The following is a 23,937-nucleotide window of genomic DNA, read 5'->3' on the forward strand; positions in this document are numbered from 1 at the left end:
TTAATTCATCTCCAAGGAAGTAGAGTACTTGGTAATCCTACATCTATAAAGTGCAAGATGGTAATTTGTTGTGTCTAAGCTGAGATTCTTAAGATACAAACAGCTATCTAGAGTTCTTCTATACTCTTTCAATCTAGTTAATGATTGTTTTTTAGAAATCTGTATTAGGCTGGGCCAGAGTAGCAGCTAATAATAGGCCTTTTGTTGAATATAAAAAGAAAATGTGTTCTGTTCCCTTGCACTTAAAACAATGGTTTTCCGGTTGAACTTGTATCTGCTGCTTTGAAGAATATGATGTTTTAAATAGTAGCAAATAACAGTAAAGCTGACTTTCTGTGTCATATTCAGGAGAGTTTTAAATGCTCACTACTTTCAGTTTCTACAGGTTGTAACTATAGCTTCATGGGACTAAAAAAATGTCATCACAAATCAGAAATCCCTGAACAGGGAGTACTATCATTAATTACATTTTTGTGGTGGTGATATGTGTGCCCTCTCTCTGTCTGTCTCTGTCTGCCTATTTCTGTGTCTGTCTGTCTGTCTCTCTCTCTCTTGTGTATGTGGGGGTGTTGTATTGTGGTTGTGGTTGTGTGTGGTGTGTGTTGGCCCTCTATTCATTCCTGTGGGATATTTCTTATTTTTTAATTAATTCATAGCTTGAAGTATACCAGGGTTCAAATTGAAAGTCTGTTTGTTATTTGTTCGTTGATTTGTTCAAGTTTAAAAACCTGTGTTTGACTATTTTTTTCCTTTATTTTGTAAAGTAGCAGAAATGGACAAATGCCTCCTCAAATACTTACACTTGATACAGGTTAGTCAGACTAGTATAGCCAGGTAGTGTCTCCACAGGGTGAGGATGGCATTTAGAATCAATATTTCCTAAATAATAATATAGTTGTACAGGTAGGAAAAAAGGCAACTTTTCTAGGTTTGTTACTTCTATTATATAGAAATTTTAGAGCAATTTTTATGAGTAAAAGTCTTTAAGATTTTAGTTGTATTAAGATTTCCTTCCTACTTAAAATACCAATATGTCTTAAAAGAACATTTTTATCAGGACAGAACATTCTTATACATGAGTAACAATTGATGTCTCAAACTGGAAGACTTCAGAACATTCAGCAGTGAGAGCATGGTGTCCTATTTCCATAGATACCAAACTTGTATTTGCCTCAAATGTGGGTCAGTCATCACCTCCTATGATGTGATGCACCGACTAGCATTTTTCCTCATATTGGAACTACTTTAATGTTTCACATTTAGGGCAACCTCCTGGTGTGGTCTGTCTTCCACATAGAGCAACTTCTGAGAAACAGACTATGTGTGGAGTTTTGTATATGTTTATATTTATGCAGCTACTTTATACGCTATCTTCCTCTGCCACTTCCCTGTGTTGAGGGAACATGGCAGCATGACATGACTGCATGTCAGTGGAGAAGTAGATGGGAAAACTAAGTTGGGACATGCTGACAGTTTTCAGGTAAAGTGCCTACATAATGTTTGTGCACTTCAGTGACTTGTTTAATGAATAACCACCAAGAGACAGTCTTCTTGGCCATAGATTTTCTTAGTTTTAACTACACATGATTCTCTTTCAGGTCCAGAGCACAGAGGGAGAAGCACCTCACGTGCCAGCCACTTGCCAGCTAAGCCTTGCCAAGTCAAAAAGAGGTAAGCGGCCCAATGACCACTGCTTCCTACAGTTGCTCGGTGTTGTCAGCTGAGGAGAGGAGTGCCTCAGTGTGTGGAGTAGCAGTAAGCACCAAAGATGGGGATGCAGAGCTGGTGGGCTCTCATCTCAGCATTAACTTTTGTGGGGTTTTTATGGGGGAGACTTATTCTTACAAACTAATACTAGATTGTTTATCCTGTAATGACCTCATCAAACATTTCTGGGTGCGCTAGTTTTCAAATCTGTACATGGACTGAAACAGATTATGACTACTTTTGCATTGTTATGATTGGACACCCTCTTATGTTCCCTGTTTCTGGGGGTTTTTTATGCAAATATATCTTGTAAGTATAATACATGCAATGTAACTGGGCAAAAACTCACTAGCAGTAGTTAAACCGAGTTAACGCGGTGCAGACCAAAGGTGAGTGGCTGCAGATTCGACTCTCTTCTTGAATCATTAATTATTGACCAGAAAACCTTTGGATCCACTCCTTACACTTTGCCTTGCAACTAGAAAATGCTGTCTGGTTTTAAATTTACAACACATTTGATGTTTAGAGAAGGAAAGAGGAAGAAGTTAAATGACCACTGAAGGTAGGACTGTTTATTTTTAAAACTTTACACATACCAAACCACCTGTTTATGTTTTTTTTAACAAAAATTTATATGTATGTTCTTAGAATAGAAAATTACATGTTAGTCTTCCTGAGGAACAGCTTGCATGTGTGACATTAAAGCATAGGCCCCTGGTCACTTCAGCTCTATCTAGTCAGACACAAAGTGAACTTTCTCACTGAGCATTCTGTCTGTCTTTTTTTTTTTTTTTTTTTTTTTTTTTTTCTGAGCTGGGGACCGAACCCAGGGCCTTGCGCTTGCTAGTCAAGCGCTCTACCACTGAGCTAAATCCCCAACCCCTATTCTGTCTGTCTTAAGTATGTATAACTCTGTCTGCTGTTGAAGTGCAGAGGGCATAAGCAGAGGCGATATTGAACAAAGCAACTAAGTCACTGTGTGTCAGAGGATGACCGAGTGGTAAATTTCCTTGAAGTTGTTCTAGGGAAGTGTGAGTAGTATGGAAGATCTATTTAGTGGCCATTCAAACTGGAGTTCCTCCTGGTTGCCAGTCTTCAGTCTCTTGTTCTAGTTTATGATGCCATAAACAAAACCATTTGCATATTTGTCAATAGATCTTTTCTAAAGTTACAGTAAAAGAGTTTGTATGTGCAGTTGTGATAAAGGGTTACAGGAAACAGTGACATTTGGTCCATTTGGAAGGCAGTCTATGGAGTCGTGGTAATGGGTAATGTGGTACGTCACAGACTAGTCATAACTTCATAGTTAGAATCACTACTCATTTCCCAAGCACAGTAGAAGCAAGGCGTGGCTTCACTAGTCGGACTCTGCAAGCACACGCCTGTAGTCTCGGGTGCAGGGACTCGTTCTTGCACTGAGAGAGAGGTTCCGTAGCTCGGCTCATGTCCCAGCCTGGTGCTCACTGAGCAGCCTCAGATTCCAGAAGTCCCACACTGGCCTTTTTATGAAGACAACTATTTTTTTCATGAAAATCTGGAAGAGAATATACTGATTTTGATACTAAACAGATGGTTTCCATATTTTGTTTTGTCTCATATTTAAATATTTTGCCTAACTTCTAAATTAAGGTAATTTTCAATGTCTTCAAAACTGAGTATTAACCCTTAGGTCTAAATTTTTCTAGTAAAGAACTGCGGTTTCATTTTATAAAACTTACTTTATCAATAAGTACTTTATGGATGTTTTTGCCTTCTTACTTGTTTTGCTTGTACATAAGTGTGTGCACCACTGGTGTGCCTGGTCTCGTAACCTGCAACCAGAGTTAACAGTTGTTTATGAATTACCATATGGGTGCTAGGAATTGAACCCAGGTTCTGTGCAAAAACAAAAGCTCTTACTTGCTGAGTCATCTCTTCAGCCCAAGAGAACTATGCAGGGAACGAAACATCTGCCCAAAGACCCTACATTGGCTTATATTCAGGCAAAGCCTTTCTCTTTGGTTCAGGCTGGCCTCAAGCTCAAGCTCCACTTGCCAGGCTCCTAGCTTTGTAGACGAACAAAGCAATGCTGTGTGGTTTTAGGTCCAAGAGTACTTTCCTACCTTCTCCTGAAGCAGTGCTCTGCAGTGGAGGGCTGTAGTCCCTGTGTGCAGAGAGACACGGTACTGCCTTACACCATGAAGCAAAGAAGAAGCTTAAGCTCTGTGTGCTGTTCCCTTCCCCACGCCCACTCTGCAGCCTGCTCAGTCTGCATTGCCAACCAAACTGCAGTACACATATGCTCAGCCGTGAGGAGAACCGGCCCAGACCTTATTCTGCTGCACATTCAGCAGATCTTTGAAGAAACTGACCCTGTCTTCTCTGTACTTCACAGAAATTCCTTTTACCCCACCAAATATGCCCTTTAATTTCTAGATCATTTATGTAACTGCTTAATTGTTGTGAGTTACCACTGAGTCATTAAGCAAATATTGCCATGTTGTTCTACATACCAGAACATTAAGAATAAGTAAAGTTCCTGTCTTCATGGGCTCAAAGTCTAGTTATAAACAAAACAGGACAGAGCCGTGACACACAAGAACAGTGGCAGCTGCTCTGACTAGAGGGCCAGTCTGTTTTGAAGAACTGTAGTGCCCAGTCAGAACTGCTGGGAAGTTTGTCACAGTCCACTTCCATAGTTGTTCCAGCAGGTCCAGGTTGGGTGAGGAGATAGAACACGTCTTTAACTCATTATGCAGCCGTAACATCGTAACACTGCTGGGGACCTTTCTCAGTTTTTGAAAGGGATGTAATCACTATTTCTTGAATCTTCAAACTCCAGTAGGATGTTTTTAAACCCAAGTGGATTTTATTAGTCATATTATCTGGTTCAGATTATTTGATAAACACTGCATTCAGCCTGCCTCGCAAATGCACGAGGCATAAAGTCCCCTCCTGTGGTGAGTGTAATGTAGATAGAATGCCATCTTGCTTGCTGCACACAAAGAACATATATTTATTTATATAGTTAGTATCTTTCATAAAAGAACATATATATATTTAGAAATTAGAACACATTTAATGCTAAACATGTCTTTGCAAAATTAGCAGTGTTATACACTAATTGAATCTTCTACTTCTGTTTAATTGTTATGAAAAAATTATTTCCCAACACAAACAATTGTTATCATAAGAAACACTAGATATATTTGAATATCCTTATATTTCAAATGATTTAGTTTATAGCCCTTTCTTTCTTTGAAACTAGGAAGATGCAGAAAGTTTTATTGGATTCTGCATATAAACTTATTATTTCACTTCTTAACCATTTTTATAGATCTATATAACTTGTAAATTGTTTATTTTTATTTTATCCAGTTTACATCTGTGGTAATTGGATTTATCAAGTATTTTGCCACTAGAGCTTACTTAGCAAATGAATGCTGAGAGTTTCTGATAGAAAACCTGATTCAGCTTTTGTTTGAACTTGAGTTACTGGCTGTCCTTTGAAGCTGCAATTTTCCATAGTAATTTGTGCTGCTTTGTTGGGGATCGTATCTATGATGATGTCACTGCCCGCCATTGCAGGCATATGTGTTTAATAGTGTTTCTACTGACAGATCATCTGTTGCGAACTGCAAGTCAGCATTCTGATAGCAGCGGGTTTGCTGAGGATTCCACAGACTGCCTCTCCCTCAATCACCTTCAGGTACAGTTTCCTGTGTTCATTAATAGGCACTTCCGTTGACTTTGTTTTAAGGCAGTCGTCTGTCCATGTGTTGTATTGTAAGGTTGTCTGTCAAATGGAAATAGGAATAAAATGTCTGAAATGTAGCTCTTGGCTAAATATTTGACTATAAGTTTCAGGTTTTACTTATTCATGATCTCTGGATATAAAAAAATTAATTCTTAGTTTCATATTACTAGTGACTAAATTGTTTTTTTTTTTTTTTTTTTTTTTTTTTGGTTCTTTTTTTGGAGCTGGGGACCGAACCCAGGGCCTTGTGCTTCCTAAACAAGCGCTCTACCACTGAGCCAAATCCAACCCCCGGTATTGGTTTGGTTTTAAACTGCTTGGTCTGATGTTTTTCTTATCTGCTTATAGTTATTATATTCCAGTATTTTATAATAAATTTTGTTTAATTTAAAACTCATATTCCCGCTAGTTCTATGAACTTTTATGAAAATTAAGGTATTTTAGGTAACCCAGAAAGCAGGTGCCTTTTCATTCTTGAGGAGGTGGTGGTTGGTAGAACACAGAGTCACAGAATGCACAGGAGAGGGATTCAAAATGTCTTTAATAAAATCTGAAAATTGAAATAAGTAAAACAAAATAGATTTAAGAGTTTTCTAGAAGCATAGCATTTGAAGGCTAAACAGGCAAGAAATATACCCAAGGAGACACAGGAAGAAACACGTTTGAGGAGAGGCTCACAAGGGTCTACCCTAAGAGAGCTTTTGGTAGTTGGCTCATTTTGTTTCGGGGTTCTGGACATTGATAGGCGACCCACATTCTAGTGGGTAACCCTATACCCATGTGCATATGGATAAGACTGGTACTTAGTGTGTTACCAAGAAAAAAAGTTAAGATCTGAAGTTGGGAAGGGGACATGTGGAGGTCTGGAGGGAGTTGGGGTGGAGAAATGGGATGTAGTTGTGATCATAATTTATTGTATGATATGCATGCTGTTCTCAAGAGAATAAATTAAAACCTATTAAAGAAAGCACTGAGGTGAATTCTTCGAGGTAAAATGGAAAAATGATAGTAATATGAAAGCATGATGGAAAATGTATTGATAAAGGCAAATAGGTATCTGATCCCAGGTTGTAATTCCTTGATCTAAAAGCTGCAGCTTTAAAGGGCTGCAAGAGTGGCATTTGTGCCACAACCATCTTTGTGTTTCAGTGTTTGGTTGTATCTCTTATGCTACAGGCAGTATCAGAGCATGGAATCCAGTGTGTGTTTCTGGGAGTGAATGGGCAGTGCTCTATGTGTACTGTGTTTCCAGTGTTTTATGTGCTTTGTGTTCCAAGGTTTTGCATTCCACCATGTCCACAGACTGGCCATCTGTCTCTTGCACTGATACAATTTTGTTTCCCATTTATATTATTTAATAAAGTACATGATGCTCAATATTTTATTAAAAAGTAAGATTTATTTTAGATGCTTTTGCTTGTTCATAAGTTAATATAGTGGTCTGAACATACTTAAAACAGAATGGGCTAAGATATGATACTTGACAGGTTATGTATATTAAATTTATTTATAAAATAATGAAGTACACAAAACATTGGTCAGTGGGAAGAGGGTATGTAGTTGTGATGAAATAAACAAAGTAAAGTGATGAGGAAGGAAAGATAAGGCCCTGGTAGGTTTTCAGGAAGGTTTGACTGCCTGCTTGAAGAGGGCTCTGTGTCGAAACATGGGAGCAAAGTTGATGAGGTTAGGGAGGGGCCATACTGTAAGAAAGTTTGATCCAGAAGAATCTGGGATGAAACTGTTGAGAGACCCCTGGTCCTAGAGCAAGGTGATGCAGGATGGCTGTGGAAAAGGAACACATCCTTCCAGAGTGAAGAGAGGACGCTGACAACTAGGGAATGTGTGTATTGAGGCAGAACAGGAAGACATTCTGTCCAACTCTGAGAGTCAGTTTCATGTGTTGGAAAGGAAATGTAAGGAAACTAGATCTGAGACAGTCTTGATGAGTAAGTGTGGGTGGGGGTAACAACCAGAATGACTACAAATCCATAGTCTTGTCAGCGGGGACTCTCACTTCATTCTCAGCCTCCCAAGTGCTTTCCTTCACAGGTTCATGAGTCCCTGCAAGCCATGGGGAGCAGTGCTGACAGCTGCGACAGTGAAACAACTGTCACATCACTTGGTGAAGACCATGTGACTCCGACAGCACCAGACCAGCCTTACTTCAATGAATCAGAGGAGGAGTCTCTTGCCTCTCTGCAGAAGGGAAGAGCAAAGGTCATAGTTGCTGAGAAAAGAAAAGCAGATAACCAAGATTTCCCCCAATGTGCGACTGCAGAGAATGCTGGAAACAATGAGTCCATGAAGGGTCCATGTGAGCCTGGGCCTCAGATTACAGAGACAGAGACAGAGGAGGAGCCACCTCTGGCTGCCACTGGAGAGCTCCGGAGGGAAGGGAGTGGAGAGAGTGATATGGAGAAGGGCAGTGAATGTGAGTTTGCGCAGTACACCACACACCACATTCTCAGGTCCTTGACTTCCTTTGAAGAGGCTCAGGGCAGCGGTATGAGCTCTGAAAAGAAAACTGAGTTTCCCTCTTCTGTGGACAGAGTGAACACTGCCCTGCAGAGAGCTCAAATGAAGGTTTGCAGTATGTCTGGTCAGAGAGTAGGGCGTAGCCTAATAAAATCAAAGGATCTGTTGAAACAAAGGTACTTGCTCGCAAAAGCTGGCTATCCTCTAAGAAGGTCTCAGTCTTTGCCCACCACTTTACTGAGCCCAGTAAGGGTGGTGTCTTCTGTCAATGTACGATTATCTCCAGGAAAAGAGACCAGGTGCAGCCCGCCATCCTTCACCTACAAGTACACACCTGAAGAGGAACAAGAACTGGAAAAGCAAGTAACCGAACACGATGGCCAGTCTTTGGTTAAATCTACCATCTTCATCCCTCCATCCTCTGTGAAGAAAGAAGAGGCCCCTCAGAGTGAGGGGACACGACTGGCGGAATGCCACCATGGAAGGCTTGCCCCCTGCCCACAGTTTGCTCCAATCTCCCAGTCCACCTGCTCCCTTCACTCTGTCCACTCTGAGTGGCAGGACAGGCCTCTGTGTGAACACATGAGAACTCTGAGTGCCCATAGTGTCCCCAACATACCAGGTGCTGCATGTAGTGCCTTCTCCTCTCCTTTTGGTTGTCCCTACTCACATAGACACGCTGCCCACCCATGCAGGCCATGCCCTGTGAACCCTCCTTCCGCCATAGAGATGCAGTTGCGGAGAGTGTTACATGACATTAGAAACTCACTACAGAATCTCTCACAGGTAAGTAGACATCTTTACGCTTTAGTGCTCTGAGCTCTTCCTAATTCCTCAGCAAGTTAGGGCCGAGCAGACAAACCACCTCACCTTATTTTTCTGCATGCTGTCATAGACATGTCTCTCCCATTTTGTGAGGGAAAGCTGTAACTAATCCTAAACAAAGTTCATCTGAGAGTCTCCTCTTTGTAGAGGCTGCATTATTCCACAGTATTTTTTCCTCTCAGCCTTTCCTTCATTCTCTTTGTCTGAACCTTAGATTGTCCTGTTAAAAGCATCTTTCTTCTCAATCCTTTTTCTCCTTTTCTCTGCCATTTGGATGTGCAGATCTCTTCTAACTTTCTAAGACTTCTCATTGACTCCGGTGGCTCCATGTTCTCCTGGGTTTTGTAGCTCTCTGACTAAGCTTTCCTGTTCACCCGCTCACCTGCTCATCTGCTCACCTCTGAGGCTGGCCTCCTGGCACAGAATTATTCTCTTTCCATGGGCTCAAAACTGGAACCACTCCAGAGAATCAGGTAAAGTGTGAATTCTGAATGCATGCCACCTGTTACAGTGAAAGAGTGAACAAGAAGCCACTTGGGTTAAAGAAATCAAATTTTCAGATATGAAAAGATATGCCTTTCATATACCTCCTTGTCCTCCTGACAATTGTCCCTATTAGTTTGCAGCCTGGCCAGAGCATTCTTCCTCATCAAGCATAGTTCTGGCTGTGGCTATACTTCTTGAGGCTGGGGAATTTCAGAGCTATCTCTATCTGTACATCTGTAGTGAGCCACTCCAGCTGTGGGTGGTTGGCCATGAACTTCCTGTCAGTACCTCAGTTGGTAATCTCCCCACTCCCCACTCCCCACTCCCCACTCCCCACCTAGACAGACAACTTTCCCAGCCTCTGCTTGGGTGTGTGCTCCAGTGCTACCGGGCAGCAGAGCATTCAGGGTTCTCAGTATCCTTGAACTCGGGTGATCGGCACATATCACATGGTTGTTGGTTGTTGTTGCTGTTGCTGTTGCTGTTGCTGTTGTTGCTGCAGTTTTCCAACTGTGGGGCTGTGTCCTTGCTGTTCTTCTCATGAACTGCCAAGTCCTGATAGTGCCTAAAGCTCAGGTCAGATGTTACCACTAGCATATTTACCTACTGAATTTTCATTTGCTTGTATAATACAAACAGACACATACACACACACACACACACACACACACACACACACACACACACGTGTGCACACTTATTCACATTCACACACAATCACAAACACTTGCCACACAATGTATGCTCCTTCACACATATACTCACATACACATATATACTCATACATAAATTCACACTGTTCTTCTCACTTTTAATTTCCTTACACTGAGATGAGGGCTTTGTCAACTTTTGTCTTCCCTGCCTTTGCCAATAGCGTATGTCTCCCTGAGAGTATGGATGATGGCCACTTGCTGCTTTCTCTAGCCACACCAGTGTGGTGCAGTCTCCTGTTGCTTTTGCTTACAAATATCTGGGTCTTGGGCTTCTCTACTCACCTTCTCGAGGCAATAGGAAGCTCTGTAAATACACCGTCCTCCTGCACGGACACACACACGGACATGCTTCCCTTTGCCTGTCCTCCTCCTGAACAGTGATTTGGACACAGAATGGTAAAGGATGGCCAGTGGCAGCAGAGATTAACTTCTTTTGTTGTTGATTATAATATACATCATTGTGGGTTTGACTTAGCTCACAGAGAAATGCTGATGCATTCCTTACATTAACTTAACATCTTAGAGAACTGGAAGTCGTTACTTTGACCTGGCCTTTAATTCTGTTTCATCTGTTCCAAGTACCCTATGACGAGAGGACCTGATCTTGCTGCTGCTCCATACAGTACTCAGAAGTCGTCTGTTCTACCTCTTTATGAAGTAAGTTCCCCTTAAATCTTTGAGTTGCAATGATGTGTGTGATTTAGAAGTGTAATCCTGTTACATTGCATTTCAGAATACCTTTCAGGAGCTTCAGGTTGTGAGACGGAGCCTGAATCTGTTCAGAACGCAGATGATGGACTTGGAGCTGGCCATGCTGCGTCAGCAAACGGTGGTGTACCCTCATATGACAGAGGAGGACAGGTTAGTAGTCGGTTAGGTTAGTACCGGTTAGGTTAGTACATTCAGAGCCTTTTCTTCAGTAAAGCAGGCCCTTAGCATAGCTTCTTCAGAATCCAGCTCTGTCCGCACTCTGAACTGTGTATAGTGAAGTAGTGTAGGTAAAAAACAAACCAGGCACGTGGAGTTTACTGAGCCATCTCCATGCTGAGGAGTCTGCTTTTCAGAGAGGGGAGAGTGCAGGAGATCAAAGACCTAGTCACTACCTCCCGATTGCCATCTGAGCTTATAAAATTGCAGTACCTTTCCTAGTTCATACTCTTCAAAAATGTGCTGACTAGAGATCATTGAGCCACTACTTTTCCAAAGTTATGCTTGTCACGATCTGACAGGTATGAAGTTGATCAGCTGCAGGGCCTGCGGAACTCTGTCCGAATGGAGCTGCAGGACCTGGAGCTGCAGCTGGAGGAGCGCTTGCTGGGCCTGGATGAGCAGCTCCGTGCAGTGCGGGTGCCTTCACCATTCCGTTCCTCTGCACTCCCGGTATGCTTTGGGGTCCAGAGCCTGCAGTAACTGGGTTATTCCTGATGTGTGCTTTGGGCAGGGACCTCATTTTACATGCTTTAATGCTTTAGGACCATGCATAATGCTCACGTAGCTTTCACACACATTACTTTTATGTGCAGTGTGGTAAATTTCACATTTAGAATATTTAGAAGTACATTGCAATTTTTAGTGATAATTTTCAGTAATCGAAAAAACGAAGGTCAACATTAGAAGTTTTGATTTTAAAGGAAAAATTCTAATGAACTAAAAGATAGCTACTTTAAACTTGTGTCTCTGCTTGTAACTCCAAAGAACGAATTCATTTTGTCCCCCACTACCCCTTGTTTAAGTAAATAACTGATCCCTCTGAAGTTTTCCTTTGTTTTCAGTTTAATTCTTTTTCATGCCTTGGTTTTTGGAGGGAGGAGGTGTTCTTTTTCGTTGTATTGGGCCCACTCCATGTCCTGCCCGCTGACAGCCCCTCCAGTGCCTTCTCCTCTGTCTCCTGAAGGAAGCAGATGATGCCCTGATAGGATCCACGTACACAGCGGGAATGAGAGAGCACTGTTGTCCTTATGCTGGGCCACTCAGCACTACTCCCAGGCCTGCTTCCCATGCAATTGGAGCCTCTCCATTAGAGTCCTGTCTTCGCCAGTGTCTCTGCACTTATAAAATGTGTTGCTTTGAAAATTTGAATTTTATTCTGCTTTTTCATGTTTGATTTTATCTAAATAAGTGCATGCCTGCGTGTGTGTTTGAGCATATGTGGAAGAGAATGAGAATGAATATATACATAGATAAAATAATATTTTAAATCATTATGAATGCATACTCCTGTGATTTTGACCCATCATTCTCAGGGATGTGTTGGTGGAAGCAGAGAACCTGAAAGCCTGTGTAGCAGTCGCAATACTATATTTGATGAGGTACATGGTAGCTGACTACAGTGTTTGTGACATTAATAGGTGTTTGAAGGAACTGTGTAGCCAAGTCATTCTTAGGAAGCACTTGCCCTTTGAGGAAGTGTGTCCGTGTGTAAGCCTGTATGCTGTTCTTACCTTTCAGGGGATGTGTGGCAGTAGGAGCGCTGATAACTTATCATGCCCGTCTCCACTGAACGTCATGGAGCCAGTAAGCCTCTTTCCTTCTAAGTCCCTGGGAAGGGGTGCTGTAATATATCATGAACATGCGGTCCTCTCACTTTGTATGAAGTGCAGGCTTGGGTGAAGTACAGACTTTAAGGAAGTGAGTTTGCCATTTGCAGTGCAGTACTGATTTGGGCCACCGGAAAGCTCGCTCATTGTAGCAGTGATTTATCTTTATAACCAAAAGAGCATAATGTGTCTAGAAACATTTCATCTATCTTCATCTATCTAGCCCTTTCATGTCAGGACCTGTAAAATGACTATATATTCATTGCGTTTTAGACTCATTGGCAAAACATTCTGAGTAGCTGTTTTAGTTTTCATTAATTACCCTTCCATGAAATAATCCAGACTTCTCTATGTTAATTAGTAAAATTTCACTTCACCTAGTGTGTCCTAGTCTTCCAAGGTCTGACTTGAGATTACTGTGAATTTAATTTTGTGTGTGTGAATGAAATTGGTCAGCTAATAAGTTAGTGAAATAGAATTCAGCCTTTAAAATTCCATGTGATTTGGGACACTAAGGACAGCTGGGAATGCAGCCTTTTTAATTCCCAGTCCTAGTCTCGGGAGAGAAGAAGAATGTCTTGCCTTCCAGGTCACAGAACTGATGCGAGAGCAGTCGTACCTGAAGTCTGAGCTGGGCCTGAGCCTTGGAGACATGGGGTATGAGATTCCTCCTGGAGAGAGCTCAGAGTCCGTTTTCTCTCAAGCTACATCAGAGTCATCTTCCGTCTGCTCCAGCCCCTCCCACACCAACAGAAGATCTAGAGGGCCATCCGGGAGCAAACCCAGAGCCCGCTTAGTGGCGAGAAAGAAGATATTCCGAGCCTCTGTGGCCCTGACACCAACTGCCCCATCTAGAACAGGCTCTGTGCAAACACCTCCAGATCTGGAGAGTTCTGAAGAAGCTGGAGCAGCTGAAGAAGCCTCACAAGTCGTGGGACTTACATCTCACGTGGAGGAAGAACCAGAGGATCTCTCTCTGATGCCAGCGGCTGAGGAAATGCACGGGAATGTGGAGCAAGACGAGCTGCAGCAGGTCATCCGCGAGGTGGGTCCAGGCTGAGCCTGAGCTGTGGGTTGCTCAGGTACAGTTTATTCAGGTCCTGCTTCCTTGTAGACAGTAACTCACAGGACGCTTTAGGTCAGCTTTCCCATTGGCTGTGCATTTCTGCAGATTCGAGACTGTCAGACATCTTGCGGCTTCCTCCACTATAGCCAAAATATTGTCCATAATATTTCCACATACACCTCTCATTTCCACATGTGTAAAATAAGGAATTACAATTTAGACCTCTTCCAGAAATAGAAGCTGTCATTTTACAAAATTCTAATTGGCATGAGAAAAAGAGGAGGGTAATCATGGTAAGGAATTTGTTCTCTTTTCCTTTGATGGCTGGAGAAGTGTATTAATTGTGATTTGTTCATAGACTGAAATATAGTGTGAAGTGAGGTTTACCCTGGATGATGAGAGCATGAGAACCTAAAGTGTTAACCACAGTTCTGGGTTTCCCAAGGGGCCACCAGCATGAGTGAGGGTTACCAGTCAGGGTCACAGTTAATTGAGAAAGTGGATAGAATGACCGTGAACTTTCTATTGCTGTGACAAAATGCCTGAGAACAACGAACTAAAAAGGGCATGTTTGCTTCTGTTGGTGTTCTCAGATGGTTTAGCCTCTAAGTACTTGGTTCTGTTCTTCATGGGCCTATAGTGAAACTGAGAACATGGGAGAAAGCTAGGTTAGAGCAGGGCACAAAGAGGGTGGAGCATGAAGGGTCAGGATAGCTAGAGCCTCTACAATCCTGAGCCCAAAGACCTGACTGCTCTCTACCTGGTGCTGCCTTCCAAGTTTCTCTGGCCCGTATGTGGACTAATTTAGTAACTTCTCAGAAGCCACTCCTCTGAGCGTCACTATATAGAGGACCAAACCTTCAGCCTCTGAGCTTCTGGAACAATTGTGGATTTAAATTATAATGATTTTTAAATATTGAGTTCCATTATTATAAACTGGTATATCCCCTTTAAAAAGAAAAGCACCATGGGTAAACTTCACTACGGCTATATACATTGAAGATTGGCTTGACCCTGTTCTCTCTGTGGGTTATATATGTTGAATGCTCTCTCTATAGTTTATACATGTTGAATATTTTTCTGTTCTGTTTCCACAAGATGAAGTATACTTTTCTTTCCAACCACTCCTAAAACTCCTGATGACAAACACCTTTTATTTTGATATTAGTTAAAAAGAACAACACATTATATATTTTAAAAGTGACATTAGGGGTTGAACTATATCTTAGTGACAATGTGTAAGCCCCTGAGTGTGAATCTAGCAAAGTTGGCACTGAGCTCGTGTAGGTCCCTGAGTGTGATCCCCAGCAGAGGTGGCACTCGACAGTATGTGTAAAGCCATGAGTGTGAATCCCCCCACCTAGTACTGCCCAAGCCAAAGAAAAAATAGAGAAACCAGCAACACAGTTTATAAAGACAATACCTGTAAGCTAAGAAATCCTTGACTTAAATTAAAGTGAGGTGAGCAAGACCAAAAAATCTCAAGAAAATTTGAAAATCTGTACAATGGCCCTGAAAAAGTTTTCATGTTTTTGGGCCTTTTTATTTTGAAGACTTGGGGTTCTTAAAGTCTATGAAAATATTAAATACAAACACACATATTCTCTCTCTCTCTCTCTCTCTCTCTCTCTCTCTCTCTCTCTTTCACACACACACACGCACACACACACACGCACACACACAAAATGTAACATTTCTTATCTCATGAATGCAGATTTCTAAATCTTTTTAGTTATTTAAGAACACATTAGGAGCCAAGTAAGTCAAAATAAGCCATAGAAATTAGCCATCTCTATTTTCAGACTGTATTTCTAATGTAATTGTAAATGTGAATCTGATGTGCTTTCAGAATCAATTCTTGGCAAGTATCTTCCCACCAAAGGGTCATTGACAGTCTGGGGCCTAAGATGAGTCCTACACATATGGTGCCATCATTGATTGCATCGAAATAGCTTGAAAAGTTCATTAAATAAACACACAGATGATAATGTATCTTCCTCAATGTGTCTGTGCTGTGAAAACATGCAGTAAAACCTGCAGGACTTCTCAGGAAGAATAGGATTGGAAGGATAATACTCTGGACTTTACCAGTGACACAAGGAAGGGCAAAAAAATATAAACTAATGAAAGCAGTAGCATGGTTTCCTCATGGTTAACATAGTCAGGAAGCAGATCATACAAGATGGTACTTGACCTTGGAAACGTTTGACTTGTGCTTGTGGAATCCAGGCTTGGGAGCCAGCATTGGAGCTTGTCAGTTACCAAGAGGGGGTGAAAGGATGGCCTGGAATCTGACAAAGCTGTGGGTAGGAGCGCCTGTGCACAGGACTGACCTTGCTGCTAGATTTTTAAGTTCCCCGTATTTTGTGTTTTAAGTTCCTGGATTCAGCTGAAAGTTGCTTTCTGTAGCCACCTGTGTGTGTGTTGAGGATGAAATTCAAAAAAAGATGTGACTTTTGTGTTACATGCAAATTGTTACCCAGGATTTCTGATATGTTTACACAAATGCCCATTTTCAAAATCAGTATAGGTGCAGGGCGCATGGTTTTTGTTTATTCTCCAGACTTGACTACGAACTAGTGGAGCGCTTCAATTCTATACATGTATTGTTCTGAAAATGGAGTTATTTTTATGACTTGATGTGGCTAACTAAAATATGGCAAAGTGTACACTCACCTTCCTCAGTCAGGTGTGCCTGGGTAGGAATAGAAACAGGAACTTGTCCATACACAGGACAGTACTTTAGTTAGATTAGATAATCACTCAGCCTGAGCTGCATTTGCTCATGACAAGTTCGCTAACTCCTTTTTTCCCCTCTACTAAATTCTGATACTTTCGTTCCTCTTAATTTGCTTTGGTTTGAAGTTCTCTTGAAAACCTGACTTCCTATTGCTTATTTGGCATAGTTGCTCCTTTAAAGCATGCCTGAGTTTTCATTTTAAAAAGTTCGTTGGCCTGATCCATGTTGCAAATAATTGCCTAGGAAGAGCATGTTGGCATAGACTAGAATATTGATTCTTTGGCCAATAGCACAGACTATAGAAGAAGTCATTTGTTTCCATTTTACTGCCTTGGTCCTAGGGAATTACTTAATCATTTATAGGAATCTCCTATTAAATATGAAAGATGTTATACTTTGTCAGCATTTAAATTAGTGTGGAAGGCAGATGTTTGACAAACTTTTCAGAATGTGTTACTAAACCCTTCTCGAGCAGCCCTTTAGCCCAGAATGTGTCAACATTTGAAGGAAATCTGCTTTAACATTTACCCTTGCTGTCCACAAAGGACTTACCAAGCACAAGGATGTTGATGGTGTGCTTAGCAAATCAAACTTGCTGAAGTATTTTGAGAACATACACGATAGATCCCTTGGTTCACTGCTAGCTAAAATTCAAAAACCAATTCATATTGCTATCCTAACTCAGCTAGGTGGTTTTATGTTTAAAGTTTGTTTATAAAATATTTTAGATACTGATTTTTTTCCTTCATTTATTTCTAGCTGATAATCTTTTAACGTTAAATGTCCACAGTGCTAAATATCAAGTTACAAAGCTTATTGTATTTGCTACCAAGAAAATAAAATTTGATTCTATCTTCCCAGTAAATTTGTGGCCCTTAACCCCATTAACAAAGCCAGTATTCAGGAAGGCAAGATCTGATCTAGGATAGAACAGCTCTGCAGGTGAGGATTAAGAGTGTTTGGCAGACACTCTCAGGGACCTTTTTTTTTTTTTATCTTACTGCACTCCTGGGTGCATGAAAACAATGCCATCTGTCAGGCCTTTGTTTCCATCACTGAACCCTGGGAGGTTTAAAGAGTGCTTTGTTACTTCAGTGCACTCAGTCAGCTGAATCCCCTTTGGAAAGAGAATGTCCATACACAGTCCTTTCATACAAGTGTTTAATGCACAGTCTGTACTTAAACTTTTGTCAACCCAAGAGCCCTCCTCATTCTAGATTGTGTACAAATCCCAGTTGGGGACAAAACAGTAGTGCCTTAGAATTTGTCTGAGTCATTTGTGATATGGGTGATCATGGCCAAAACCATTTCCAGATACTTGAGAATGTACATATGTGTAGGAATAAAAAGATGGTTTATAGGATATGTGAAAATGTGCCATTCTCAGAGGAGAGTCAGCCTCAAATGTCAAGAACAAGTAGCATAGCTTGGCATGCTTTTTATAAAGGTACTCTGTTTAGTTTAGCTTTTAGGATGGGTTTACAACTGTCAGTGTATCTGACATGTTTAAACATGTGTTTAGGTAAAAACACAGCTTCTCATGCATTCCTTTGGAATGTTTTAGAGAACATCTAAGGGTCCTGGCTTTGGGGCTCTAAGCACTATGTCGATGCAGCCTCACATGTTGTACCAGCAAGTCATTCATTGTGTGTTGCAAAAAAAATCTTTGTGTGTGTGTGTGTGTGTGTGTGTGTGTGTGTGTGTGTGTGTGTGTGTGAGTGTGTGTGTGTGAGTGTGCGCGTACGCGCATCAAGTAGTCTGTCTGAAGTCTATACAACCTTTTGGAAATTGTGCTCACAAAAGTGCTTTTACTAGCCAGTCTAGAATTTTCATACTCTGAAGCCCCATGTCTTCTCTTACTCCGAACCCAAGTGGTCTCTATAGCATGAGGAATTTTAGAACTAATTTATTTGTTCACAGTTCTGCTGTGAAATGGCTTATTACAGGCATTGTGTTATTTTCAGTGCTAGTTTCAATGTGGCTACTTTCATTTTCTTTCTCTTTCTTTGTTTTGTTGTTGGTTGGTTGGTTGGGTCTTGGTTTTTTGAGACAGGGTCTCAGTATTTACCCTAGTCTGCCCTGGAACTCTCTCTCTCTGTAGAGTAGGCTGGCCCTGAATTCAGAGATCTATCTTCTGCTGTCCAAGTTCTAGGATTAAAGGCATGTGCCACCACTCCAGCTTTCTCTTATTATTCTTGAGGTGGTATCATTTCTGTGCTCCTCGAGTAGAATGTACTAGACGGTGGAGATTCGTGTTCATTGGGTTCTTTTCTTTCTTATTGAGATAGGTCTTGTCCAAGGTGGTCTCAAGTTCAAAGACTCAAATAATCCTTCAGTCTCAACCTCCCAGGCTCTTAGATATTCTTTTATATTTTATGCTAGCAATATCTGTGTTACCATAATATTTAGCATTCATTTTTAATTGAATGATAAACAGGAAGATGTAATAAAGTTGTCTTATTAGAGAATGCTTAACATCTTGTATAATATAGAATTTCAATGATTCCTTTCCTATATACTGCATTTATCTTATGTACAGTGGCTACAATACTCAGATTTTCATGTTTCATACCCACTTAAAATGGGTCTATAAAGTGTGGTGCATCTGAAAATCTTTGTTATTTAGTGTTCATGAATGGCCGTAGAAGGTAGACTTCAGATCTAGTATTTATTCACATGTGCAGCATGGCAGATGATTGTTGACAGCAAAGGAACGTTTTGTTCCTATTGCCTTTTAGTTGTAAGCCTAACTTTTAACAGTGGAGCCACCTCTCCAGCCCTAGTCTGCTTCTGTGAAGAATCATATATAAGTCAAATATATATATATATATATATATATATATATATATATATATATATATATTATGTACCAGTTTTGCATAGCACAGCCATTTTTAGAAAAACTTAAACCAAGGTATTTTCAGGATGTATTTAGGAACGTTTTAGGAAATGGATGAGGCTGACAGGAAACTGTGGAAGTGTAGGATTTTTAAGAGCTAATTGAGAGTAGCACAGTGCTAATTTTGGAATGCATTATCTATTTACTTCAGGAAATGCACATTTAAAGCCTTTACAAAGAGCTATTTGGAGGTGAAGCTATATCATTAGAAAGGAAAAGAGGAAGAAGGCATGTAGCGTTTATGTAGCATTTAGACATCTGGAGGTGATCATTGCCCCGTGTCTGTTTGCTTTTCTCTTTGTTTGTTTGTTTTATTCTTTTTTTACTATTTCACATTTTTTAACCATCCATCCCACCCATCCACCTCACAGACATCAAGCTGTGCAGGACTAGGCACATCCTCTCCCACTGAGGCCAGATAAGGCTGTCCATTTAGGGGCTTGGGATCTGCAGGCAGGCAGGCAGGCAGGCAGGCAGGCAGGCAGGCAGGCAGGCAGGCAGGCAGGCAGGCAGGCGGACGGCTCAGGGACAGCCCTTGCTCCAGTTGTTTGAGGGACCCAAATGAAGACCAAGCTGCATATCTGCTACATATGTACAGGAAGCCTAGGTCCAGCCTGTGCTCCCACTTTGGTTGGTGATTCAGTCTGTGGGAGCCCACAAGGGTCCAGGTTAGTTGACTCTGTTGGTCTTTACTGCCCTCTTTGGGTCCCTCAATCTTTCTCCTAACTCAGTAAGATCCCTGGGCCCCATCTCTTTGGAAGTGAGTCTCTGCATCTCTTTCCATTGGCTGCTGGGTGGAGCCTCTCAGAGGTCAGTTATGCTAGGTTCCTGTCTGCAAGTATAACAGAGTATCATTAATAGTGTCAGGATTCCACCTGCCAATCTGTTTGCTTTTTTCGGCAATAAGATGTATACTTTCTCTCTGTGTGTATGCATGTATGGGTGTTTATTTGTGCATGTGCAGGCCAGAGGGTACCCTCAGATGTCATCCTCAAGAGACTTCTTTGTTTTCAGAAAAGGGCCTTGGATTAGGCTATAGCTGGACAGTCCAGGGACCCACCTTCCTCCCTCCCCCTCCCCGGTGTCTGAATTATAAGCACATGTCACTACACTTGGTGTTGCTTTCCTGTGTTGTTTATTTGTTTTGTTTTTCCTGTGGGTTCTGAGGATCAGATCCAGGTACCCATGCTTGCACGGTAAGTAATACACTGACTCCGCCTCTTCTCCAACCCAAGATGAAAGTTCTTACCTAAGTCAGACAGGTGACAAGTGCATCATAACACTAGAGAAAAAAATAATTCAAGTTTAGACAAATGGATGGCTGTTTGAAGTGTGTTTATAACATTTAAAATCTAAGTGTCACTAAATAACTTTTCTTCTGTCTACCAAAAGTGCGTGTTAGGTTAAACTTCTGTAGCTATTCTGGTTTTAGTTGTTAGAGACAAGCAGAGTATTTTTGCCTGCGTCTCACTTGGCCACTTACAGGTGTTCTTAGCATTCAAAGCATGAATCCTGCTGACTTCCTGGCCTCCATAAAAAGCAACGTCGCAAACCTCACATTTAGTTCTGCAGGCTGTTGTGTGAAGTAACTGATGAGAGATTTTCTCATGTTTTTCCCATAAGAATTATGATTTTTAGTCAAGCAGTTGTGGCACATGCCTTTAATCCCAGCATTCGGGAGACAGAGGCAGGCTGATCTCTTGAGTTCGAGGCCAGTCTGATCCATAGAGCAAGGTCCAGAACAGTCAGAGTTAAACAGAGAAACCCTGTCTCAAAACAACAACAACAACAAAAGATTTAGAGTGGTTTTTCACAATGCCTTTGGCTGGGTTGTGCTGCACGGCACTTGGAGGGCTGATGTGTCGTGGGGTGGGCTCTCCTCCAGGAGCCTCCTTGTGCTGACTGCAACAATTAAGTGGTAAGTATCTGAAACCAGGAAAAATATCGTTAAATTCATATTTTTCTCTCTTTCCATTATAGATTAAAGAGTCTATTGTTGGGGAAATTAGACGAGAAATTGTAAGTGGACTTTTGGCAGCAGTGTCTTCAAGTAAAGCACCTGCTTCTAAGCAGGACAGCCACTGAGTGGGACATCCTCGGTAATGTTTTTAATGTCTTCGTGGAATGGATAGACATTGCACTTGATTCGGAATTCTTTGTTTTCTTATTTCTTAGTGCAGTTGTTATCTCTAGCTAAATTTTTATTTTGATAGTGTATGTCATAGCTGTCCTAAAGTGTGAAAACCATATGCAAGCTTTCTAAAGTATCCCTAAGCCACTCAGGGTGAGAACAGACTTGCTGCAGTGTGTACTTATAGAGATGTCAGTATAGTGAATAAATCCTGGAGTTAGACGTCAGACCAGAATCTTACTTTAGTATTAAATAGTATTTCAAATGTACAATGTATGGTCAAGAATTTGAGAATTAGTCAAAAATTTTTAATACCTTACCTTATTAAGAATTTTTATGTGACTTATTAAAATAATAGCTATAACTTTTACAAATTATATATTTTTATTAATAGCAATATTTGGTGAACATACCAGGGATAATAGTGTACAACACTTTCAGAGCTGAAGGTATTTATTCAGTGTGTTATGAAAAATGGGATATATAATTTCAGCTGTGGAAAGTAAGAAAATAGTTTAATAAATATCGTGTCTTAGCAAATCATACAATTTCTTTTCAAAACCTAGGGTAAAATTATTAACTTTCAAAAAATGAATGACAACCAGAAGATTATGTGTATATGTCAAGTGGATAGATGGTAGAGAGACAGAGACAGAGACAGAGACATCTGCCATATATATGGCTTTATATGAATAAAATTTTCACATTTTTAAAACAACTTTCAAAATAGTATTTGAAGAATGTTTACTATTCATTTTTCCTTCTTTTTAGGGTTGGGATGCATTCCCTTAGCCTACACAGGTGTTGTTGGTGATTTATGCTGGTGAAGGTGTCTGTCCTATGGAAGATATTTTCTACTGAGCTGGGCTACTTACACAGTGGACTATGTGCATTTCTGTATACAGTGTACAGGTTACGGCTCTATGCATCAAAATTTTAAAAAATATACTTAAAAACGTAGGCACTTTGCTGACTCATTTCTAAACTATCAGACTGGCCATTTGAAAGACTAGTATTTATTTGTATGTCAATATTTTTCCAGTTGATGTCCCATGTAGAGTTAATTGTAAAACTTGAAGAATCCAGACATAACCGACTTATAAATAACATATTTCTTCAGACTAGCTTCTACAACACTGACCTCTATGAGGTATTTACTGTGCAATAACAGATTCGTCTTTTGAGTGCTTGAAGCAACCGATGATATTTTCCTCCACTGCTCTTCATGGGGTCACTTCTAAGAAGACTAATGGTTCTGTTGTAAAGATTGCTCTTAATTCTCGAGGAGGCTACTGAGAAGCAGTAGGGTAGATCTCATGAGGTTACCTACAACTACTTCATGTTCTTACACTGTAAGCCTGTTGCTTTGCCCCAACAAATGTAATTTAATTATAGCTATGGGCCTTCTGGTAGACACTGTACTCTCCGCGTTGTAACTTTATTATAGCTATGTGCCTTGTGGTAAGCATTATGTACTCTGCCTTGTCCAGATGTCTTACTCTAAGGTGTTCTTCTGTCTTTTAGATTAAGTAGTATTGTCAAGATAATGGGGCCTGTGACTTGAATGGATAGAATAGAAATGAATAAGCTGGGTTTTGTTTTTCCAAATGAGATTTAGATTTGTTTTTCTCATGCATAAATGATTTTAATTCAGTTTTAACCAGTGAAAGCTCATGGTTTTTCTTAAAAAGAAAAACAAAAACAAAGGTTCCTATCTGATACTATATATGTCAAATAAATGTATAAAGTAGCAACCAAATGTTATTAGAAATTAGTCTTTTAGTATTTGTAATTTTCAACTCCTATTATGTTACTTTGTGTGAAAATTTTTAGTCAAAAGTGCTTGGAAATAATTAGCATTCTTTGAAAGAATACCTAAAAAGTTTATAAATATTTGAACTATCACACAAAGGCTATTCTCTAAAAAACAAAAACCCCATTAAAACAATAAAGTATTTATTTTGCCTAAAATGTTAAATTCTTTTTTTGAGCTGTAACATGAAGAATTTGGATTGTATTTGAGGGCTAACCAATAAAGTCTGAAAGGCTTATTGGGCCTTTCCTCCCCTGGAGAGGTTTCTGCAATGCTTTTTGGAAAGTCAATCTCCACCAAGAAGACACAGCAATATATCACTCTTGGGCTCATAAAGGTCCAGGGCTATGATCCCATATAGGCCAGTATACAAAGAAGTATACAGGTAAACTATGAAGAACAGGTAAGAAGCCAGGTATGACATGCATACCTCTAATCTCGTTACTGGACAAGTAGATGCAGGGGTATCAGGAATTTGAAGCCAGCCTGAACTTACAATTGACTGTGCCTCAAAAAACAAATGAAAAAGAACAGATACTAAAATATGATTCTTATTCCTGTTCTTTCCCTTCTTGCTCCCTCTGGTACCCAGGTCCCCCTCTCCATCTACCTCTGATGACTTTTTGTTTCTCCTTCTGAGTAAGATTCACACATCCTCCCCTGGGACCCCATATTACCCAGTATCTTTGGGTCTGTGGAGTGTAGCACGGTTGCCCTGCGCATTATGGCTAATGTCTACTTATAAGTGAGCACATACCCGTCTTTCTGACAGCGTTACCTGACTCAAGATAATAGTCTCAAGTTCC

At 40.7% G+C, this 23,937-nt stretch overlaps 1 protein-coding gene across 2 annotated transcripts in view; it reads left to right on the top strand.

Moving 5' to 3' along the window:
* Itprid2 (ITPR interacting domain containing 2) overlaps positions 1-23,390 on the top strand; it is a 37,262-nt gene extending 13,872 nt beyond the window's left edge. Inside the window, exons 9-18 of one of the 2 annotated variants that reach the window (XM_032903558.1) lie at positions 1,599-1,671; positions 5,307-5,395; positions 7,496-8,707; positions 10,525-10,602; positions 10,691-10,806; positions 11,175-11,325; positions 12,394-12,459; positions 13,072-13,527; positions 21,168-21,286; positions 22,090-23,390. In XM_032903558.1, coding sequence (XP_032759449.1) covers positions 1,599-1,671; positions 5,307-5,395; positions 7,496-8,707; positions 10,525-10,602; positions 10,691-10,806; positions 11,175-11,325; positions 12,394-12,459; positions 13,072-13,527; positions 21,168-21,272 — 2,346 coding nt within the window. In that variant the 3' untranslated portion in view covers positions 21,273-21,286; positions 22,090-23,390. Of the gene's footprint in view, positions 1-1,598; positions 1,672-5,306; positions 5,396-7,495; positions 8,708-10,524; positions 10,603-10,678; positions 10,807-11,174; positions 11,326-12,393; positions 12,460-13,071; positions 13,528-21,167; positions 21,287-22,089 lie in introns of both variants that reach the window. The other variant, XM_032903557.1, reaches the window with a different exon arrangement.
* The last annotated feature ends 547 nt before the right edge of the window (positions 23,391-23,937 follow it).

This window comes from Rattus rattus, chromosome 5, assembly GCF_011064425.1.
Source record: "Rattus rattus isolate New Zealand chromosome 5, Rrattus_CSIRO_v1, whole genome shotgun sequence".
NCBI classification, from domain to species: domain Eukaryota; kingdom Metazoa; phylum Chordata; class Mammalia; order Rodentia; family Muridae; genus Rattus; species Rattus rattus.